The 23,420-nt window shown below is 38.9% G+C and overlaps 1 protein-coding gene across 1 annotated transcript in view; it reads right to left on the bottom strand.

The window, feature by feature from the left end:
• Positions 1 to 23,420, bottom strand: part of LOC122996133 (rap1 GTPase-activating protein 2-like) — a 52,880-nt gene that overhangs the window by 5,943 nt on the left and 23,517 nt on the right. The window contains exons 3-17 of the mRNA XM_044371701.1: positions 14,721 to 14,805; positions 13,947 to 13,982; positions 9,993 to 10,025; positions 9,601 to 9,828; positions 7,906 to 8,009; positions 7,525 to 7,603; positions 6,645 to 6,698; positions 6,477 to 6,560; positions 5,546 to 5,646; positions 4,032 to 4,161; positions 2,563 to 2,718; positions 1,861 to 1,932; positions 1,694 to 1,780; positions 842 to 988; positions 284 to 388 (exon numbers count right to left, since the gene is read on the bottom strand). Of these exons, the coding sequence (XP_044227636.1) occupies positions 284 to 388; positions 842 to 988; positions 1,694 to 1,780; positions 1,861 to 1,932; positions 2,563 to 2,718; positions 4,032 to 4,161; positions 5,546 to 5,646; positions 6,477 to 6,560; positions 6,645 to 6,698; positions 7,525 to 7,603; positions 7,906 to 8,009; positions 9,601 to 9,828; positions 9,993 to 10,025; positions 13,947 to 13,982; positions 14,721 to 14,805 (1,501 nt within the window). The remainder of the gene's footprint in view (positions 1 to 283; positions 389 to 841; positions 989 to 1,693; positions 1,781 to 1,860; positions 1,933 to 2,562; positions 2,719 to 4,031; positions 4,162 to 5,545; positions 5,647 to 6,476; positions 6,561 to 6,644; positions 6,699 to 7,524; positions 7,604 to 7,905; positions 8,010 to 9,600; positions 9,829 to 9,992; positions 10,026 to 13,946; positions 13,983 to 14,720; positions 14,806 to 23,420) is intronic.

Genomic DNA, 23,420 nt, shown 5'->3' with positions numbered 1-23,420 from the left:
AATAGAAATCTTTGGATAGAAAATGTTTCTGCTGCAGACACTTGAAACTGTCTGCAGAGAGAATTCATATTGATGAGTTGATGTCTCTGACAGAATTTTTTAACTATAACTAACGTTCTTACATTAGGTTTAGTATTGTTATCTGTTTCCAGTATTGTTTATCTCTTCTTGACGTTGTATTGTTTTGTTATGCTGCCTTGGTCCGGTCTCCAGATCTAACTTACCTTGTTGAATAAAGGCTAAATTACAAATAAAGGTTCAGTGACCTTTGACTTTCGCTCACCTCAGCACTGATGTGTGCCAGACCCCCCCCACTCAGACTGGTGGGCAGACTTGCCCCACCCCTCGACATGGTCTCCATGGAGACGCTCCGCCCTCGCATCGCCCTCTGAAAGACAGAGAAAGAGAGAGAGAAGGATGAAAGATGGAAGTGAAAAAGACAATCAAAAAATGTAACTCAAGGTCCAGTTACCTGCACTGTCCAGAACCCCCCCATATAAAACCTTCTGTATCATGTGACCAAAGTTCCACACTCAGGTAACATGAAGTAATAAGTAACTAAGCACACATGGAAGAAAACCATGAAATGTATTTGAAAGGCCCAAAATATGCAATAAGTGAACTTGGACTTCGGATTTCCAAGGTCAAGAATGAACTTTCTCACTCAATAATGGACATTCAAAATCAAACAGTCATATAAAATGTAATATAATGTCATATAATTTTACAAATATTTCACACTCTTAAAGAAATCTGAAGGAGGAAAAATAAGAAGAAAGAAAAATAAAGAAAAGAAGGAATGCAGGAAGAAGGATGACAGAAGTAAAACAGAAACACACACCTTGATGGACTCCAGCAGACCTCCATGGGCGTGGCCGTTCTCGGCCCGCCCCTCTTCCTCTAGACCTGAGGTCAATCCCAGCATGCTCTGGGAGCGTCTCTGCAGCTCATCATGGAGGCTGTCCAGCAGGGCGGCCCGGGTACGCTCCTATACACATTCACAAATAACTAATCCACAAAAAATCCAGGAGCAGCATATACTAGAAAACAATAATGGCTCTATAATAGAGCCCTGTGGGACGCCACAGATGAGCAGACTAGAGGTAGATGACACTGGATTGGTTAGAAGAGTATTTTGATTTTATTTCTGGAGGATATTTATTCATGCCTTTATTAGCCCGTCAACAGTAGAGAGGTGATAAGACATTACGGGGGAGAGAGATGGTGAATTACTGGCACAAGTCTTTTAGTTGTTTAAGGACAAAAACATTCGGTGAGGTAGCTTTTAGTCTTTATGCTCCAAACTGTTGGAACTTCCTGCCCGAGGATTTGAGAGCATATCTTGAAACTTAAAACCTTCCTGTCTAGCTTAGCTTTTAATTTGTCTTTTGTATATTTTACTGTTTTTAATCTATTTTATTGGTTTTATTATCTAATTTTAAATTGAACAACCCTGTATGAAAGGTTCCATACAAATAAAGTTAATTGATTGATTGACATGCAACAAAAGGTTCCATGGTGGGGACGTTGCAGTTCATGGTCGACTGGAATTTCCTATTATTGTTATTCATGATAGACCTCAGTTGGGGGGGCGGGGATTCTCAAATAGTAGACCTACTTTGACTTGACCCAACAACAGCTCATGGCTCACTGAATATTTGACTTTTGGAGTATTTTTTTACTTCGCTTTTACCTCCAGCCGGGCGAAGCGGTCGCTCTTGTAGCAGGCCAGCTCTGCGTTGATGAGTTTAGTAAGAAGAAACTCCCTGAACTCTGGACCCTGGAGAGAAGACAGCAGGTTATGCCACCATATTCTGTATTATATTCTACAAACTGAATCAAACCGTCTTTTTTTCTCACCTTCTTGAAGACGGCTGGATTCGGGAGGGGCGGGCCAAACAGAGGTACGTCTTCTCGTGCTGTAACAGACACCTGTCAATCAAAACAGTGATAACACTGATCATAATCATAACACTGATATAAACAATAGAGTAGACTTCCAAACAGGCCTTAGTTGTATTGATTTCTACATGTTTTGTAATAACCACTGAGCCTGTTTTCCAATTTGTGTTATACATGTGAAGAAGTCTTCATCAGCAGACATGAAACACTGTTTGTATCTCTCTTTTTCAATAAAACAGAAACGGTTCAGTTTGTTCACAATAATAGTTATTGTTCCTCAGTACCACAGTCTGAGGTTGTAACACCTGGTTGCAGAAGCGCTGGCGTCAAGTGTTAATGAACGCTATCTGGACGGTGCGTTTAATGACACCTAATGGTGCTAAAAGCAGGCGAAATGTGATACGGGTGGCATTCTTTAATTATGTGTCGCAGTGTCTTTCTGTTTAATCACATCACAGACAAACCAAAGAGACACTCGTACGCAGTCTGTAAAATGAAACAAAACTGCATCTGACCCACATTGTACTTGTATATTTAGATTACTCAAAATTTTGCAGCAGAATATGTATTTTGAAAAGCTCACAGTAAATGTATTAGATATTATATGAAAGTTGGAAAACATGTAAAACAGTGAGTGAAATGTGTTTGTCTCTGTTGTACCTTGTAGCAGGTGTTGTCAGAGCACGGCTCCTCCACCTGCACCAGGACGAAGGCGTGGAGGAAGTTGGAGGCGATCATGTCTGGGACAAAAGGCGTGGCCTCTTCCTGGAACACCACCGCTACGATGTCATTTCCTATGTGGCGTTTCCTCTGGAGCTGAAAGAGGAATGGGAACGTTAAACTGTGGTGAGTTGGGTTTTCTTGGTTTGTATTTGTTGTTTCTTGCATTTGATTTGTGTGTGCGGGGTGAAAAAATGACAGAACTGTGTCATGTTGAGTTGTGTCATAATGTCTTCCCATACGGTGTCTTGTGTTGTTTTGTTGTCACAGAATATCTTTACATGCTAAGTTATTGTGTCTGATAAGGTTACAAACTCGTCTCTGACATTAAAAGCAAGCTTTCACGTTTTAATGCATTAAAACTGGAAACAAACATTTTCCTGTGATTAGAGGGAGACAAGTCGACTATGTAACAGTTTTCTTTTGTTGTTTTTGTAGATTCTGGGTTGATTCTTCTGTGAATATTGTTTGAATAATGTTCTTTATGTTTAGAGTAAATAGCAGGGGGACTAATATTGATCCTTGAGGGACACCTTTATCAACAGTTTGGGGGCCTGATTTGAAACCATCAGCAACAACAGTTTGAACTCTACCAGAGAGATATGATGTGAACCAGCTGTAAGCAGAAGCATCAAAACCCACAGAAAGCAGCTTATTTAACAAAATGTTGTGTTCAACAGTATAAAAAGCCTCAAACAGTGTTGCTTTTTATCAGGTGGGTCAATAATGTCGATGATAACGGCAGCTGCAGCAGTTATTGAACTGCTGAGGCTGAAGAACATTATTGTTCTCCAGTAAACCACATAGTTGTGAGTTGACTAATGATTCTCAGAGTTTGGACAGACAGGACCGTTTGGATTTAGGCCGATAGCTGTTCAGGTCACAGATGTCACCACCTGAGCTGCTTTCCATATTAAGGGAATCTCGCCTGAAGTAAAGGTTGAATTAAAAATGTGCACTGATATCTGATCCATGCGTCTTTGCATTTACACCTGGTATTAAAATGTGTTCTTGTTCTCTCAGCTGTGTCCCCTTTGTGATCAAATCTCAATATGCAAATTAGCTGAGCAGAGCTGGTGGACTAATCAACAAACATGGCAAGTTCCCGGTCAGGAAACTGCTGCCACGAATGGACATCATTCATTTCCACATCACTTTTTTGCGACGGACGACAACTGCTGCTGCTACTTAGTAGTTTTTGCATGTGTGCTTTAGCTGGCAGGAAGAGGCGGAGCTATGTGACCTTTCAACTTACTGGGACTATTTTCTTCTCATGAATGTGGTCACACTGTACTGAGATCCAATCACAATGCGATTACACCATTAACAGGTGTTTACAGATCACATGTTAGCGCAGGAGTAAACAGGGTCTCAGATTCAGATTCAGATTCAGATGTAGATGCTTCTACCTGCTGTGTGTCTCCCTCAGTGAAGGGCAGTTTGGTGGAGACGTGGAACATGATCTCCTGCTGTCTGTGGACGGTGTAGACGGACTGAGAGCCGGTCTGACCGTGGGACACATCCAGACCCCCCCGAAACCTGCAGAGGGAGGGGGGACAGTCAGATCCTGCCTTTATCTCTCTGTCAGCACTGACTGTGTTCAGTGGAGGTTTGTACCACTCTAACAGATCATGTTCATCTTACACTGACAGTAGTTTAGAAAAATGATTTGCATCCCTAAAAAGATAAAGAAATCCTGTCGTTAATTAAGTTACAGCCAATAGACTCTCAGGAAAGGTAACATTTTATTTTACAGGTCCTTTAATTTTATACTAATTACCGGAAAATTTCTGAGTAATTTGCAGGTATTCAGAGTGTAGCTCTGTGTGTCAAACTATACATCAGCATATCAGGTTTTTACTTAAAAACTCTATAGTGAGCAAATTTCTCCTATATTACCAAATGATAAACCTTTCAAAGAAATGCACAGCAGCTACTTTGTATTTTCTGTCAGTTACAGAATTATCAATGGTCTAATTTATTAAGAATTCTTGTAAATTAACAACTATAAAACCAAATATAATGACGAACTAAACCAACTTAACATGTTTTTCTGTTTTTTCTTATATTTTGTACCAAATTGCACCACACTCAATACATACTGTTATGGATATTCCATAACTGACCAGGACAACAGAATGTCAAGCTGTACTCTTCTGTTCTCTCAAACAGAAGATAACACATGTTGTTTAATAAACCAGGAGCCTCACAGGCGAACCAAGGCCAGAATGCAGGTCATCATCAGACGCAACAAGACAAACCAAAGATACAGATTTAGGTCATAGGTTTATGATTCGGAACTGACGAACTAGTTTCTATGATTGGCTTAAAGGCTGGTTTTGGACTGTGAGGGTCAGACGAGTTTGGGGACACCGTACGAACAGGAGGTGTCCCTTGAGTCGCTCTCCCTTGCAAGGTTCTTCATTAAAGTTTTCCCAGAATCATCATACGAAGTTTGGTTTGGTCTTCTCTTCTTCAAACTGACAACTGCCAGTGCATCAGCTCCGAAAATCCACAACACATACCATAACTGTTACATACCTGCCAATTACCTGGAAATTAGTATAAAATTAAAGGACCTGTATACTGAGGTAACCTGTAAGCAGAACATAACTGACATTTGACTCTTGAAACAACCTATTAAATCATTACTTTATTCTTGAAATATTATTACATAACTTCTCAGATTATTATTATTTTCTAAAAGTGGCCCTAATACTCCAAATGTGAGTAATAATCCCATTTCATCCAGTGAAAGAATTTCTCTGAAGACTAGCTTTTGGACTTGCAGCCATACAATCCTAAATGAGACATCAACATTAAACAGGCTGAATATGTGGACAGAAATATGAAGGCCTGGTCACTCTCCTTCCAACATGACAGAATTACAGTATAAAAATCTACATGTTCACAGTTTTCTCACCCTTTGAAGTCCTGCAGCTCCACCGTGTCTCCCAGCAGCTGCAGAAACTCTGTGAAGGCCGACGTCTCCTCGTTGTTCCTGAACAGCTCCTCCTCAGACACCTGACGGACAGGTGACCACACAATCAGATCACAACATACGATCAGAACTCGCTCACATCACTTAAGCCACAACCATCCACACGGGTCTGAACCTTTCTGACTTTTTCCGGTTTCCACAAACTCTCCTGACGTCACAAACTCTTTGTAAATCTCTAGTTTCAGCCTGATGAACGTCACCTGTTCATGAGGAGCTGAACGTTCGTTAAGTTTCCTGAAGCAACCTTCAGCCTTGTGCTGCTGTGGTTTTTATGTTCATCTGACAGCATTCAGTTCAGACTTGTGTCAAAGTGTTGAAAGACTCGAGACTTTTACGTAAAAGTGACTTGGATGTTTATTCAGAGCGAGCGTCAGTTTGCAGAAGTTAGATGCTAAAAAACATCTTTCTAAAGCAAAGCGCTCAGTGACTAATACGAGAGGCGTCATGTGACAGTCAGAGATATTAGAGGAGAATATTACAGCCTGCAGTAGGTGATGTTACACTGTCAACCGCAACACAACATCATGTTGGACAGAAACCTGCACAAAGTATCAGTTCTATATTTTATTTTAATTGATTTCTGTCTTATATTTAAACTGTGCATTCATTCAGACAAAGACTTTATGATTTCAGGACAGACGAGTGTTTTTCTGTCTGTTCATGTCTCGTATGACTCTGATCTCGACAGTTTCATTTATATTTCAGAGAAAATTCTAAGAAAATCAGTGAATGTGACTCCTGTAAATCACTGGGATGTGCCTCCTCTTGCATGAGGCTGTATTTGTGCACTCTGACAAAAGTTGATTGCAAAGAGTCATGGATGGACTAAAAGGTGTAAAGAGTCAGTTGGTACCTGTCCAAATCGCTGGTAAATGACTCCAAACTTGAAGGTGTTGTTGACCTCGTGCTCGTCGTAGTTTACAATCAGCTGAGACGCCTGAAGACAGAAACACACGCAGGGTTCGATAAAAACAGAAACACATGAACTCTTCTGAATGTCAGTAGAACAACTGAAGCTCACCTTCGGGTAGAGGACGGGACTGAAACGTAGACCTGCTGCTTCATCACACAGCAGCTTCAGGATGACGGACACACACACCAAAAAACACAAAATTATTGGAAAGATGTTTGAATTTATAAGGAAATAAACAACTGTAAGGGGAGAGTGTCAGAGCAGCACAGAGGAGGAGGCGTTACGTTGACTTCAATGTTTGGATCTATTATCTAGTGAACGATCTCTGACCTGTATTATATCTATACTCCACTGTATTATATCTATATTCTACTGTATTATATCTATATTCCACTGTATTATATCAATATTCCACTGTATAATAACAATATTCCACTGTATAATAACAATATTCCACTGTATTATATCTATACTCCACTGTATTATATCAATATTCCACTGTATTATATCAATATTCCACTGTATTACATTTATATTCCACTGTATTACATTTATATTCCACTGTATTATATCAATATTCCACTGTATTATATCTATATTCCACTGTATTATATCTATATTCCACTGTATTATATCAATATTCCATTGTATTATATCTATACTCCACTGTATTATATCTATATTCCATTGTATTATATCAATATTCCACACTCCACTGTGGACATGAACACAAACTGACTGAAGATGAAATTCTAGACATGACTGAATTAAATGAGTGTAGTTTATAGTCCTCACTACTATAGAAATGGAAACTTCATGTATGTTTTATATTTATAATGTTCTGAGGATGAAATCTCACAGTGTGGGGACTCTCCTCCCTCTGATCCTAACGAGGTAACCACTGATTTTACAGACTGTTGGAGTTTAGATGGTAAAAGTGTTTCAGTTGTCCTGATATGTTTTATATTTGTGTTTTCTGTGTTTGTACCTTAGCGAGTTCAGGTACACTGGGGATGTCCGGCAGCTCTGCCAGTGACAGTCTGTGATAGACGCTCTTCACCCGAGACCTGCAGGGACAGAAGACCAACCTCAGACCAGAGTCAAACAAAGAAATAATGTGAAATACAATACACATCATTGTTTGTATTATTACTTTTTATGTGTGCATTTACTGTTTCATAATTAAATGAAAAACATGTCAAAAGAGAAATCTTTGAATCATCAGCTTTGATCTGCATTCTGAGTGGTTTTGAGATATTGAATTTTTACATTCTAGTTATTAAAACTGTCATACAGTATACTTCGCTTTTATTGGTCAAAATAAATAAATAAATATATAATGATGGCAGCCGTGAACACAGACGTGTACCTGATGATGACATGGAGGAACTCCTGCTCCTTCTCTTCTTCATGTCTGACAGACAGCAGCAGGTTTCCCAGACTGCTGGCTGAGCAGGAGAAGTTTAAATGCTCCTGAATGACACAGAGAGAGAGAGAGGTCAAAGGTCACAGTGGTGCCTCTAATCCATTCAAATCAGAAACTTTTATTTTCTGATGACCTGAACCAAAAAAGCCTTTACTTGTACTCACTTCATCAGCTAAAATTCATACAGACAAACAGAACGAAGACCAAATAAATACATAAACATAACCTGGAAAAAAACAACCAATCAGACGGCTTCTGTACAAACTAATCAATGAGCTCTTTAAATGATAACAAACCCCCCAAACTCAGCTGATCCAACTGCAAACAACAAAGGTTTATTACAAAAATAATCTTGAAAGATAAACTGTGGGTTCAAATAATTCAATATACAAGAATAAACCAAATTATGGAAGATTTAAAATGCCAAAATATAAACAAATCAAACCATAAAATAAAGTAAAATATACAGTTATCTGTATTTTCTTTTTATGAACTGTATGTATTAACTGTGTCATAATCAAATAGAGAACATACATTAAAACTATAATTATTTAGATTTTTTCTTTTACGACTGAAAAAATTGATTTAAGCTTTTATACAATGTTAATACAATGTTCTTCAGTTTTTAAGAGCTGTTATCTGTTATTTTTATGCTTTATATAATATGAACAGCATTGAGGAATAACTACTTACATGTAACAGAGTTATGATTAAATTAAATTATAAAGTTAATGTAATTGTAATCTGTTACAGTTACTGAGAAAATATATGTAATTAAATTACAGTTACTAATCAAAATGTTGGTGATTACAAAGCAGTTACATCCTAATATATTCTTTACAGTAAAAATCTTATATGTTTAACATTCAGTCTGTTGCTTTGCAGGAACGTCTAGACAGACTCAGGTCATCTGGCCGTATGTGATGTTTTTGATTGGTTCCCCTGTTTGTTGTTTGTCTGCAGGCAGTTTGTTGTTTGTGATCTACAGACGTGTGATTTATTTCGGTGGTTGTGCTTTAAAATCAAAACATTCTAACCTTAATTCAAGTTATTTAGAAAAATGATTTTTTAATAAAAGTTTGACTTTTCAGCTTTATTGCCCAGTTTAAAACATTTGTTAGAAGAGTAATGAAATGTAATAAGTTACATTACATTGATGAAGTAATTAAAAGTTACATTACTTATTAAATTTTTAACACTAACTAGTAATCTGTTACTTATTATATACATTTGAAAAATAACTTTTCCAACACTGAATATGAAATATTACAGTCAGTAATAATATTTGGGTTCCCCTAAAGAAAAGGTTGGAACTGTTGTTATAAACCATTAAATAACTGTTTATAGACTGATTATAAATTATAAATAGAAAGACTTACTTATAAATAAATAAAATATAAGCTGCTGTTTGTCTTCATAAACTCTACCTGATGAAGGTTTGAGGACTGAAACGTTGTAAATAAAGTTTGTTACCTGAATATCTCCAAAAAGATCAATAACTGCCACAGTCTCAGAGGATCATAAATAAATAAAATCATAAATCATATCAACAGTTCAATCTTCATTCTCCATCCAGGTGTATTAAACTGCAGGTAACCATAGCAACAGTCAGGATGCTGCAGGACTGACAAATCTCACCCTGCCCAAGAAGTGCTTCCTGTACGCCCGCGCAGCCTCGTTGATCTCCTCCAGACGGTACCCATAATCCCCTGCAGGCATGTCCTCCTCCTCCTGCTCCTCTTCCCCCCTGATCTCCAGGGAGGAGGGTGGAGGAGCGGGAGGAGGAGGAGCCTCAGGATCCTCAATCCAGTAACCTCCAAACTCAGGTAGGATGACCTGAGGGTACGGCCCGCCCCGCTCCAACACCTGCACGCACACGTAAAAGACACACGTGAAGCTTTTAACCACATCGCTGAACATCATAACGTCATGAGAGTTTGATTATTTCTGGATCTTTGTGTGTAAAACGAGCAGGATGAAGATCTGAGCTCATTTACAAGAAACAGACATGAAGATAAAGTCGGTCTCACCTCCTGAATCCTCGGATAAGGAATGTAGTCGTCCTGTTAGAGAGAGACAGAGCAGTTACACACATGACAGAATAAACATGTATGTACACACACACATACACACACACACACACACACACACACACACACACACACATACACATACAGGTGAATAAACAACATGAGTGATGATGATGAACATGACAGTTGTTGTTTATATCTGTTACATACAGATACAAGAAGAAGAACTCAGACCTGCTGCACATTAATGTTAAAATACTCAGTTACAAGTAAAAATTCCTGCATTCAAAACCGACTGTAGTAAAAGTTCTGCATTCAAAACCGACTGTAGTAAAAGTTCTGCGTTCAAAACCGACTGTAGTAAAAGTTCCTGCATTCAAAACCGACTGTAGTAAAAGTCCTGCATTCAAAACTGACTGTAGTAAAAGTTCTGCGTTCAAAGTGGACTGTAGTAAAAGTTCCTGCATTCAAAACCGACTGTAGTAAAAGTTCTGCATTCAAAACCGACTGTAGTAAAAGTTCTGCGTTCAAAACCGACTGTAGTAAAAGTTCCTGCATCCAAAACCGACTGTAGTAAAAGTTATGCATTCAAAACCGACTGTAGTAAAAGTTATGCATTCAAAACTGACTGTAGTAAAAGTTCTGCGTTCAAAGCGGACTGTAGTAAAAGTTCCTGCATTCAAAACCGACTGTAGTAAAAGTTCTGCATTCAAAACCGACTGTAGTAAAAGTTATGCATTCAAAACCAACTGTAGTAAAAGTCCTGCATTCAAAACTGACTGTAGTAAAAGTTCTGCGTTCAAAGCGGACTGTAGTAAAAGTTCCTGCATTCAAAACCGACTGTAGTAAAAGTTCTGCATTCAAAACCGACTGTAGTAAAAGTTATGCATTCAAAACCAACTGTAGTAAAAGTTCTGCGTTCAAAACCGACTGTAGTAAAAGTTCCTGCAACCAAAACCGACTGTAGTAAAAGTTCTGCATTCAAAACCGACTGTAGTAAAAGTTCTGCGTTCAAAACCGACTGTAGTAAAAGTTCCTGCATCCAAAACCGACTGTAGTAAAAGTTCTGCATTCAAAACCGACTGTAGTAAAAGTTATGCATTCAAAACCGACTGTAGTAAAAGTTCTGCGTTCAAAACCGACTGTAGTAAAAGTTCTGCGTTCAAAACCGACTGTAGTAAAAGTTCCTGCGTTCAAAACCGACTGTAGTAAAAGTTCCTGCGTTCAAAACCGACTGTAGTAAAAGTTCCTGCATTCAAAACCGACTGTAGTAAAAGTTCCTGCATTCAAAACCGACTGTAGTAAAAGTTCCTGCATTCAAAACCGACTGTAGTAAAAGTTCTGCCGTATTACCAGTAAAATGTAGTTTAAGTCTCACAGTAAAGTAGTTCTGCAGTAAAACGTCTGCTGTAGCAGCTGCGCTGGACTTTTCTTTAAGGGTCTTTCATTTGTTTCTATAATTTTATATTTGTGAGATTTATTATGTAACGAGAAGATCAAACAGTTAAATCACGTAGACGGAGGCTCATGTTATCTGCAGTTCTGTCTGCATGTTTTATTTTCTCACAGTCTTTTCTTTATTCTTTATTAGAAAGCAGAGCTGCTCTGCAGTTAAAAGTCTCAGTTTTCTGTTTAAATGCTGATTATCGGATGATTTGAACAGTTTTTTATTTGAAACCATGCGAGAAGTTTGGAGGGAAATTACAACTCATAGACATGCTGGATGTTAAAAGCAGATTAATGCATTCACTCACTAGCTTTTATCAAAAAATATCATAACAAAATACTCAATGTATTTTGTATAAAAATGTAAATGTAAGTATTTTTTGCAGCATATTTTTTTTTATTATTTTCCATTTCATCAAACTGTAGATACTATAAGTAATGCAGTCCACATATTTCATCATTCCCCCGGCCATGAACAAACAAACAAACACACTCACAAAAACAACAACAACAAAAAGCAAAGACAGCACTTAAATTATATACAATGAGCCAAAATTATGTCTTTACCAAAAGCCAATATTTTTTATAATGAAACATTTACGCTTTCTGGTATTTTGCATTTTAAAATATGAGATAAAAGCTGAAAGTTTGTCCACAATTTTTGTTTTCCGATGATGAAAAAGTTGAAACGGTCTCGTCTTTCCAACACAACAAAATACAGTTTTTAATGGTGATTATTTTATTTTTATTTTTAATTTGCGTAAGAAATTTAATAAAAATGAACAAGGATTGAACTGAACTTCAGTTTTTACACTGATTTTGTGAATCAAGACTGATTGAATGTTTAATTTTTCGCTTCCAGAACAGATGAACCAAAACGTCGTCTGCTGTCTCACATCTCACATTATGTTGTTTTCTTCAGAGAGTTTTTGCATCTGATTGCTGAGAGAATATTTATAAATGAATTTAAAATTAGCTTCTTTAATTTTATTGCTAGTAAACGGAAACAAACTCACGCCAACGTCTTTCCCCCAAACAAAGGTTCATAAGATTCAAGACACGCAGTGGCTCATAAAACAGATCAAAGTCAGTTTATATTCATAAATGGAGCCAAGAATAAACGGACGCATTTCTAACGAGATTTAAATCAGTGAATCAATTTACTGAGACTTTGGATTAGTTAGTTAAATCACTGTTGACCTTTGTATCATTAAAGCATTGATGTATTAATACAAAAATGTGAACTTTGTGAATTTGTTAAGCACTTTGAGCTGCATTTCGTTAATAAAACACACTTTATAAATAAAGTTTACTATTATTATTATTATTTCTTAAACGCTGCTTTAAGACACTGACGACTTTCTTTCTTCTTTTAGTGGTGAACGTATGAATGAAACAGTCCAGTGTTTCCTTTTCATGCACCTCTCAGATAAAAGTTAACACCAACAAATCACCATCCAAAAGTCACCAAATTAACATATTTTAAGGGTTTAAAATGCTCATAATAGAGTTAAATATTATGGTTCCACTGTTGTCACTGTAACATCAATAAAGTTCCTGGTTAACAGAGTTTAAGACAGAACTTGAACTCGTATAAAGACTCGACATGTTTCTGTTCAGAAGCTGTTAAATCTGATAAATACACAGTTACCATCAAACTGAAATAAAACTCTTGAGATCTGATTCACAAGATGGTACGAATGTGAAGCATGAGATGAAATAAAAAAAAAAGCTGATGGACATGAGGACGGACAGATGGACCGACGTGCCTTCTGTCTCTGAGGGATCGTCTTCATCTCAGCAGCTTCTGGCACCTGCTGCATCGGTCGGGAAGAGACGACAGCGTTAAAGCTCTTCCTTCAGTCGGAAACCACAGAAGAAGAGTCCGCTCGCTTCCTTCTTTATTTCTGGTTAAAGGTGCTTTATGTAACATACTGCAAAGCTTCCTACTGTTTGATTTGACCAACAGGCTTCATTTATTTTTAACCTGTGTGAATGTATGTTTACAGTTTATGAAGGCTACAGCATATTTCTAAATATAATTTCATAATGTTAGCATCATATTTTTGCATATATAACCTTATAAAGTTATTAATGTATAAACATATATGATATCTGCACAGATGTAACAACAACACGTCATCATAGTTTCTACTTTGCAGCTCTGAATGTTGTAAAGCAGCGACGTCGTGATCTCTCCTGAGTCTTCCTCGTCCTCCTGAGAGTCAGTGTGCTTCATAAACGAGTCTCAGTCTGACTCTGAGGACTCTGAGTATCTCTAGTCCTACTTTCAGTGTGATTCCCGCGAGCGTATTTATCAAACAGCTCAACAGAAACAGTTATTCTGCTCGAAGCTGCATGAATATTGAATGAATGCAGCTTCTGTTGTTTTCTGTTGAAAAGAGAAACTTTCCTTGTCAAACGTATTAATGTGGCCTGTTGATTCAGACACGAGTGGTTTTCACAGCAGGAAAAACACAGATTATAAACATCAGATTAAATTCTTACCTCCATCTTTTCCATCATGTCAAAGAAATGAGCCGACTGCAGAGAGAGATGAGCGTTAATGTGTTAAGAGTTTCAGGAAACATTTTAATGTATGTTTTCAAATAAAAGCTGGTATTTAATTAATAAATGACAGCACAAATAAATGATGACATTATAATTGTCTGTACTATAATGTCTCACATTGTAAATTCAGCATAATGTTCATTTCTAGTCGCTTCTACTTTGCAGTTTTTTCAATCGCTGTTAAGCTGCTGTCAATGAAACTCAACATTTCCTGCAAATGTTTCATTAGATAATTAAACCAGAAATGCTTTAAGCTTTAAGCATTAAACATAATACCCTCCAAGCTGCTGGTAGACAATAATAAAATATTTATTCACGATGAAAACAAGACTAAAAGTAACTTTGAAAACGAGAACTATGACGACATGTTTTACATTAAAATGGACCAATTAACTAATGAGTGTTTAATGGAGCTGCAGCATCTGTAGAATCAAACACTGTTGCTCCTGATTGGTCAAACAGTCTCCTTGCAGCAGCCAATCATATCTCTTCTTCAGAAGTTGTTCAAGTTTCACTGACGTTTGCTTAACAGCGATCAAAAAAACGGCAAAGTAGCGGAAACTTTATACTGAATTCATCAAGACAACATGTAAACATGGAGGAAGTGACGAGCAGAAAACAAATAATATAGAATATTAAACAGGAGAAATTAGAAATAAAAGGCCTGATTTGAAGTCCTCACTAGTACAGAGAGACATTAGTGTGTTTTACCTTCATGGTGGGGGGGGCGGTGCGGGGGGGAGAGGGGGGGCAGTCAGCGTCAGAAACATTGGAGATGCTCAGGAGCTCCTGTTTGCTGGAGAAACGGCAAAAATAATTATCAATAACAATTAATCATCAGTTATTCAACAGACGAAGGACGTCAGTGTGAAACTGGTTCTTTAGTTGTTTTAGTGACTCAGAATGAAACTTGAGGATTTAAACAGTATTTGATGATTTTAATTCTGCTGCTAACAATTATTTTCATCATTTCTTGATTTATCATTTAGTCTATAAAATATTAGAATATCTTCAAAAATGTCCGTTACAGTTTCCACCACAAGGCGACATCAACAACTGACTTATTTCTCCTGAACAACACTTGAAAACATTTACTTTTGTCATTCAGCAGAAGCTTTTATTCAAAGCCTCTTACAAGCGAGACGAGATGATCAAACGTCGGAGGACAAAGACTCAGAAGCCGACGAGGTACAAATGTAACGAGAAAGAGAAGCTGGACAGAAGGTTTCAAACCTCAAAATTAAAAAAAACAGAAAAACAGAAATTGAGGAGCTGGAAGTAGAAGTAGAAGTAGACATTTGGAATAATTACATATTATAGCTTTAAGTTGCCTTTATTATTTAGACTGTATTCATTGTGTTTCTGGGTCTTTGGTTTTCTGTTTTTTCCTCCTGTGTTCTCGGCCTGTTTTTCCCTCCACACCTGCCCCTTTTCCCAGTGTTGCTCCCAGCCAATCAGCTTCTTTCCTGCTCTCCTGTTTCATCTCCTCATTAACCTCACTGGAGTTTCTCCTCCCATCTCCCCACCTGCACCTCATCTCCTCATTAGTTCACGGAGTATCTCAGCTCCGTTTCCAGTTCAGTCTTTGTTGGATCTTTTGTTCTGTGCTCAGTTTTGCTTTGAGCCTCAAATAAAGAAGTTATTCTTCAGTCTCCTGCGTTTGGGTCCATCTAACTATCAAAATAGTTGTCATTGCAGTTCTATTCTTAATCAATAAGCCAATTTGGGGTTTGTGCATCTTTGGTCAGAGCCCCAAAAACCTCTCACCTGACATGAAAATCTTCCTGTGTCTGCATGACGCCCCAAATATCACCTTTATCACACTGTAATAATAAAATACAAAACACCTGTGTGTGTGTGTGTGTGTGTGTGTGTGTGTGTGTGTGTGTGTGTGTGTGTGTGTGTGTGTGTGTGTCCTGATTTATCTGAGCGCCACACATCGTCATTATGTTTGTCACAGACGAGCGATGAATGTGTCCCTAAAGATGGAGCTGCAATCTGTCAGGAGCCTCCACAGACTAAACCGTGGATGACTTCATACCACACACACACACACACACACAGAGAGCCAGACCACCAACCAGCCACAAGACCAATCATTTCCTTCGCCCTCAGGCTGCTAACACTGCACGGTTGCCATGGTTTCCTCAGGTGTCCAAAAAAGAAGATGTTGACCTGGATCAAACTGAGCGTCATCAGTCAGCTGTCAGACCACCGGCAGACGGGGGGTTTGGAGGATTTGTGTTTTTCCACTCAGACTTTAATATCGATCAGATGTGGATTTAAGAGTCTGGATTTTAACACCCGGACTGACTGACGACTCAGATTTGAATATTGTCGACTCAAACGTGGAAACTGCTGACTCGTACCGGAATATCACAGCCTCCAGATTCATTTCTATCTTCCACCAAGGTCAACATGTGTGTGTTCACATGTAAATACGTACAGAATGGCTGGTAATACAGGGATCAACCTCCTTCAGTGTCTGGTCCAACGTGTACCTACATAGGATCCAACGTCGGCTTTCGTATTAATACGTCAAATTTGTACGTCTTAAGGCCTTTAAAATCGGGTGCTACCATGTTGGGCTTAAATAACATTAACATCTGCATCGTCAGCCACCAGAGTTCAAAACCACCTGCACAAATGGACTGTCCCAAATACTAAATAACAGTTGCTTGTAAGACAAGTGATACATACGTAGCCAAGAGCGCACATGACCACAACGTAGACCGACGTCAAAAAAGTAGTCGGTATGTTGACGCCAACCGACAGCATGGAAGCCTTAAGACGTTCAAAATGGACGTGTTAACAGGGTGTTTTCTGTCTCTAAGACGTTTAGGTCCGATCCATACATGCTGGTGGTGTAAACACGTTTCCATGGTTACGTGTAGGTACCATTCAGTGTGAGTTAGGCTACCTTCAGCAGAGCGTTTGGTTGAGTTTAACAGAAAATAAAACGTCTGGTTCAACTCTCTTCTTCATACTGGCAGGTTTAGGGTTCCTGCCAGTGACTGAATTAAAACTATACAGAGGAACACAATCATTTACCATAAAGGTTTATCTGCTATATATATAAAAACAATAATTAAAAGTATTTTGAAACTGACTCAGATTCACTCAACCAGACAATCATCTAATCTTCAGATACAGGCGTCAAACTTATGGAATTACTTCTCTCAGTCTTCTTCCTTTACAGCAGATTTTTATAATCTTATTTGTTTAGTTTTTCTTGTATATTTATGTATGTACTACATATTATTTAGGTAGATGTAATCAATAAGCTAAATAGACTTTTTTCCTCTAACTGCACATTAATTTATTTTCTTCTTGTTTGTGTGTATTTGTTGTATTTTGGATCAAACATTCACAACATTTTCTTTTGACCATTGTTTTTTTGGAAATGCAGTTTAAATTTAGTGTCACAGTTGGATGAAAGCCTGACTACAGAGACCACCTACAGTCTGTTCATCCCTCTCACACCTGGACTCATGTGACTATAACGACTGTCACATGACTAACGAACTACATGTGACCTCAACGACCCTTCAGAGGTTTAAATACCTGCGACTGTCCATCATGAAGCCTTCAAGAATCTACAAGTCCTGGATACTTCTGGATTTACTACGACCTGCAGATACAGTTTCATGTATAGAAGTGTGTTTTTGTGATCTGATCTATAATCAGGTTTACATCCAAACACAGTGAATAAATTCAACCAAATGTCCAGAAAGTAGTTTGTTTCCATCCTGCTGCTGTGTGAATATCAGCAGATAAACAGTCGGTGCCATTAAACCGCTGCAGAAGAAGAAGAAACAACGAGATGACGTCATTAAAAAAGCGACAGTCAAAGCTCAAACGATGTAAAACATGATGGAAATATGATGTTTCTGTTAGTTTCATGTATTGATGTGAGGAAGGTTACAGTCTCCTCCTCATCATCGCTCCACACACATCTGATGTTTTCAGCTCTTCAGTGACGTTTAAGTCAAATGATTCATGATGTCATCAGACAACAGGAAACACTTTTTAAAGTCCAATTAAAATCACATTTAATCATCGTCTTTGCAGTCTAGAAGAAAAAAGTTCTTTAGGGAAAAGTCAGAAAGGTGTCGGTGTCTGTGTTTGATTGATAGTAGCTGGAGGGACGTGTCGGTGTCTGTGTTTGATTGATAGTAGCTGGAGGGGTGTGTCGATGTCTGTGTTTGATTGATAGTAGCTGGAGGGGCGTGTCGGTGTCTGTGTTTGATTGATAGTAGCTGGAGGGGCGTGTCGGTGTCTGTGTTTGATTGATAGTAGCTGGAGGGGCGTGTCGATGTCTGTGTTTGGTTGATAGTAGCTGGAGGGACGTGTCGGTGTCTGTGTTTGGTTGATAGTAGCTGGAGGGGCGTGTCGGTGTCTGTGTTTGATTGATAGTAGCTGGAGGGGCGTGTCGGTGTCTGTGTTTGATTGATAGTAGCTGGAGGGGCGTGTCGGTGTCTGTGTTTGATTGATAGTAGCTGGAGGGGCGTGTCGGTGTCTGTGTTTGATTGATAGTAGCTGGAGGGGCGTGTCGATGTCTGTGTTTGATTGATAGTAGCTGGAGGGGCGTGTCGGTGTCTGTGTTTGATTGATAGTAGCTGGAGGGGCGTGTCGGTGTCTGTGTTTGATTGATAGTAGCTGGAGGGGCGTGTCGGTGTCTGTGTTTGATTGATAGTAGCTGGAGGGACGTGTCGGTGTCTGTGTTTGATTGATAGTAGCTGGAGGGGCGTGTTGGTGTCTGTGATTGATTGATAGTAGCTGGAGGGGCGTGTCGGTGTCTGTGTTTGATTGATAGTAGCTGGAGGGGCGTGTCGGTGTCTGTGTTTGATTGATAGTAGCTGGAGGGGCGTGTCGGTGTCTGTGTTTGATTGACAGCAGCTGGCAGGCTACCTGTGTCACACTGTAACACAGGTAGCCTGTGTTGGTTTAACGAACTAAACAAATGACTGTAGCTACGCGTCATGGACAGACTGCGTGTCTTTAACAGGGATTTTGAGCATCTAACGGGTCCAAAGTGACATTTGCAGGTATCTTTTCATGCTGTTTGATGTGCTGCAGCTGAGCAGCTAATTAGCATCTAGCTGCTAACTGATGTTAGCGGTGCACTTTTCCCCAGTGAATGTTTGACAACAGGAAACTCTTTTAACACATATTGAATTTCTGGCGTTTCCACTTTAAAACAGGAGAAGTTGACTCCAACGACTCCGTTTTGAGCTTGATGACATTAAAGACTTGGAACTCAACATTTGGTGACTCACTGATTCTGTCACATCCTGAAACGTCTTTGGGGATTGAAGACCACCGCCGGTGTCCGCTCAATTAAAACACCTTTCTGCAGAGGAGCCACCGAGTCGATGTTCATTTCCTGCTGAGCGGAGTGACATTTATCCTGTGATCCCTGCAGGATGATGAGGTGTCAGGCGAGGTTGTGATCAGACATGTCAGACCTCCTCCTGAGGTGTCGGGACGTCACAACTGTTCTGCAGCAAAGTTAAATCTATACATAAAGCTCTATGTGAACGTCACCTGCTGGACAGTGATTTTAATGTGACTCATTGTTCAGTAATAATTACAGACTGTCTTTAACTCGCTGCTCCTCCTGTCATTGTGTTTTAAAGTTGATCTCTGAGTTGTTTCCTTCTGCTGCGTTTTATCAGCTCTACTGTGTGTTTGAACCAATCAGAGTGAGACTCCATAAAAACTGATGAGATCAGCTGCAGGTACTGCTGTTCTCCTTCAGACGTGTTTTTACATTTTGTCAAATTTATTCTCCAAAGATTACAACTTTAGACTTTTTTTCTCCAAATATTAAGACTTGTCTCCATTAAAAGTCAAGCGAATCAGCTGTTAGCAGCTTCTGTCTGCAGCGTAACATGACAACTATCACTGAAGCCTCTTTGTTCTCTGGTCTCTAAGTGTATTTATGGAGGTTTGTTGGTGATGGACGTCAGAGATAATGATATCCTCAGGAAGTGTAAGTCACACTGAATGATAACATGTGTCTCATGTCTGTGTTCAGATTTGACTCCCTGATGGATTCTTTTTGACTCAGTTTTTGACTTTTTGTCTTCGTCCAGAACCATGAGCTCAGATATTTAATCCTCCTCCTGTGATGTTCATCCTGTGTGAGTGTCTGCTGTTTATTGTACAGTGAGTTTATCGACATTATTACTGTAACAGCTGAGACTGAACCAGACAAGAAATGTGCCACAAATGTAAAACTAGAGCAGCAGAGACAGAGATGATTCTCGGAGGGTTCGTCACCTTTCACATTTGACTCATTAATATAAAAGGTCTCGATTAGCAGAGCTTTAAACAGTAAAAACACAAGATGAAAGTGAATGAAAAAGTACAATACATCCTCTTTTGTGTGTAGTTTTGTTAAAATGAATTAATTCTCACTTCCTTCCTCCTCCTCCTCCTCCTCCTCCTCCTCCTCCTCCTCTTGTAGTGTCCCTTATGAATCCAAATTAATTTCACCAAACTGACATTTCCACAGAAAAGAGATAAAATGGGAACAGCCAGAGGGCAGCGGCCGAGCAGGGAGGTTAATGACCTTGTATGTGTGTGTGTGTGTGTGTGTGTGTGTGTGTGTGAATGTGTGAAGGCAGAGAGACCAACAGTGAAGGATGTTGTATAAAAACCTGACAGAAAACATGAAAGAGAGAAAGATTTTATATGTAGAATTGTGAAGCAGTTTACAGTATTAACGTTGTTTTAATGAGTATTAATGTAACATAAATGAAACCTTCCCGACTCTCTCCGTTCTCAGTTCTCTGTATCAGCTTGTGGACTGATGTCTATGTGAAGGGCTCGGGACGGATTTTCAGCAAAAATCCAACTGACGTTTTTGTTTGCTGTCTCGCCTCTCTCCCGCTGACGTCAACAAACAACCGGCATAACGACACAACAACACAACAAAAACAGAGCTATCTGACCCGAAACACCCTGCAGATATTAGCTCTGCAGCTAATGAAACAGCTAGCTGCCTCCATCAACCACTACACATTTCACAATAAAAACGCGTTTAGAGCGTTTAGAGTCTTCGCAAAGCGTTTACAGAGCATTTAGAGCGTCTACAGAGCGTTTACAGAACATTTAGAGTCTTCGCAGAGCATTTACAGAACATTTAGAGTCTTCGTAGAGCATTTACAGAGCATTTAGAGCATTCGCAGAGCATTTACAGAACATTTAGAGTCTTGGTAGAGTGTTTACAGAACATTTAGAGTCTTCGCAGAGCATTTACAGAGCATTTAGAGCATTCGCAGATCATTTACAGAGCATTTAGAGTTTTCGCAGAGCGTTTACAGAACATTTAGCGCATTCGCAGAGCATTTACAGAACATTTAGAGTTTTCGCAGAGCATTTACAGAACATTTAGAGTTTTCGCAGAGCATTTACAGAACATTTAGAGTTTTCGCAGAGCATTTACAGAGCATTTAGAGCGTTCGCAGAGCGTTTACAGAATATTTAGAGTCTTCGTAGAGCATTTACATAATATTTAGAGTCTTCGCAGAGCGTTTACAGAACATTTAGCGCATTCGTAGAGCATTTACAGAACATTTAGAGTCTTCGCAGAGCATTTACAGAACATTTAGAGTTTTCGCAGAGCATTTACAGAGCATTTAGAGCGTTCGCAGAGCGTTTACAGAATATTTAGAGTCTTCGTAGAGCATTTACATAATATTTAGAGTCTTCGCAGAGCGTTTACAGAACATTTAGTCTTCACAGAGCGTTTACAGAATATTTAGAGTTTTCGCAGAGCATTTACAGAGCATTTAGAGCATTCGCAGAGCGTTTACAGAATATTTAGAGTCTTCGTAGAGCATTTACATAATATTTAGAGTCTTCGCAGAGCGTTTACAGAACATTTAGAGTCTTCAAAGAGCATTTACAGAACATTTAGAGTCTTCACAGAGCGTTTACAGAATATTTAGAGTCTTCGTAGAGCGTTTACAGAGCATTTAGAGTCTTCACAGAGCATTTACAGAACATTTAGAGTCTTCACAGAGCGTTTACAGAATATTTAGAGTCTTCGCAGAGCGTTTACAGAGCATTTAGAGTCTTCACAGAGCATTTACAGAGCATTTAGAGTCTTCACAGAGCATTTACATAACATTTAGAGTCTTCGTAGAGCGTTTACAGAGCATTTAGAGTCTTCACAGAGCATTTACATAACATTTAGAGTCTTCGTAGAGCGTTTACAGAGCATTTATAGAACATTTAGAGTGTTCACAGAGCGTTTACAGAGCATTCAGTGTTCAGAGCGTCCAGGAACGTAACAAAAAGGTCAAGATGAGAGCAGAGAGGTGTAGACACAAAGACCTGCTGAGAGAGAAAAGGTCACTCAGTGAGGAACTGTCTGTGTTTGGTGTGTGTGTGTGTGTGTGTGTGTGTGTGTGTGTGTGTGTGTGTGTGTGTGCGTGTCAGATATAAACCTGACACTGTTACTTCAAAATAAAACCAGTTTCACTTTTAACCGGACTCTCAGCTGTCTCGATATCTGCGCTGACAGCTGCATGTCACAGCTGATAACATCATCTCCAACACACACACACACACACACACACACACACACACACACACACACACACACACATGTTAACATGATACACTGATGTCAAATACTCCTCCAGGCCATTCCCACAATGCAACACGCCTCTGGAGTCCGTCATCACAAAGTTCATGACACTTTCAGTGACAGAAACAACAGAACTGATGAAAGTCACAAATCCAAAACCTTTTAAATCCTTCTTCTGATTTATTTATTTCAAATTTCAACATCTCTGACTAACTAAATTTATAAATATCTAAAAGTCACTGAATCAGTAGAATTAATTAATGATCACAATAATCTAGTCGATAGTTGTTGTTTTTAATGTTTAATCACCACTGAAAATAGAACATAATTGGTTCTTCTATCTGTTGAAATCACAGTCTGTATATAAAGATGGACGCAGCAGGTGTGACGTCACCGGTTGGTTTCATTGGAGCCGGTTTGAAGCTCAGAGTTTTATCTTCTCCGTTTGGAGCCAGAAACGTCCAGATAAAGAGTGCGGCGTGTTTCCTTTCACGCGCGGGGAGACGCGCCCCGCTACCTCGGACCAAAGCTAACGCTAGCTTACTGCGAACACCGAGCGCTGCACACCTGGGCTAACGTTAGCTACTTTAGCTAAACTGTGTTTGTTTTTTTGTTTATTATTTCTTTTAAATCATCATTCAAGAATAAAATTGTTTTATAAAACAGTTTTAGGGTTTATTTCTATTAGTAAGCAACAACATTTTATGTTGATACTGATTTGGCAAAAAACGACATAAAAATGAGGATACATGAGACTAGAAGTGTAACTGAAAACTTATCCTCACACAAGTACTGTTCTGGTTAGATCA

The sequence above is a fragment of the Thunnus albacares genome, chromosome 13, assembly GCF_914725855.1.
Source record: "Thunnus albacares chromosome 13, fThuAlb1.1, whole genome shotgun sequence".
NCBI classification, from domain to species: domain Eukaryota; kingdom Metazoa; phylum Chordata; class Actinopteri; order Scombriformes; family Scombridae; genus Thunnus; species Thunnus albacares.
The sequence above is the reverse complement of the archived record's forward strand: the minus strand, read 5'-3'. Positions and strand labels throughout refer to the sequence as shown.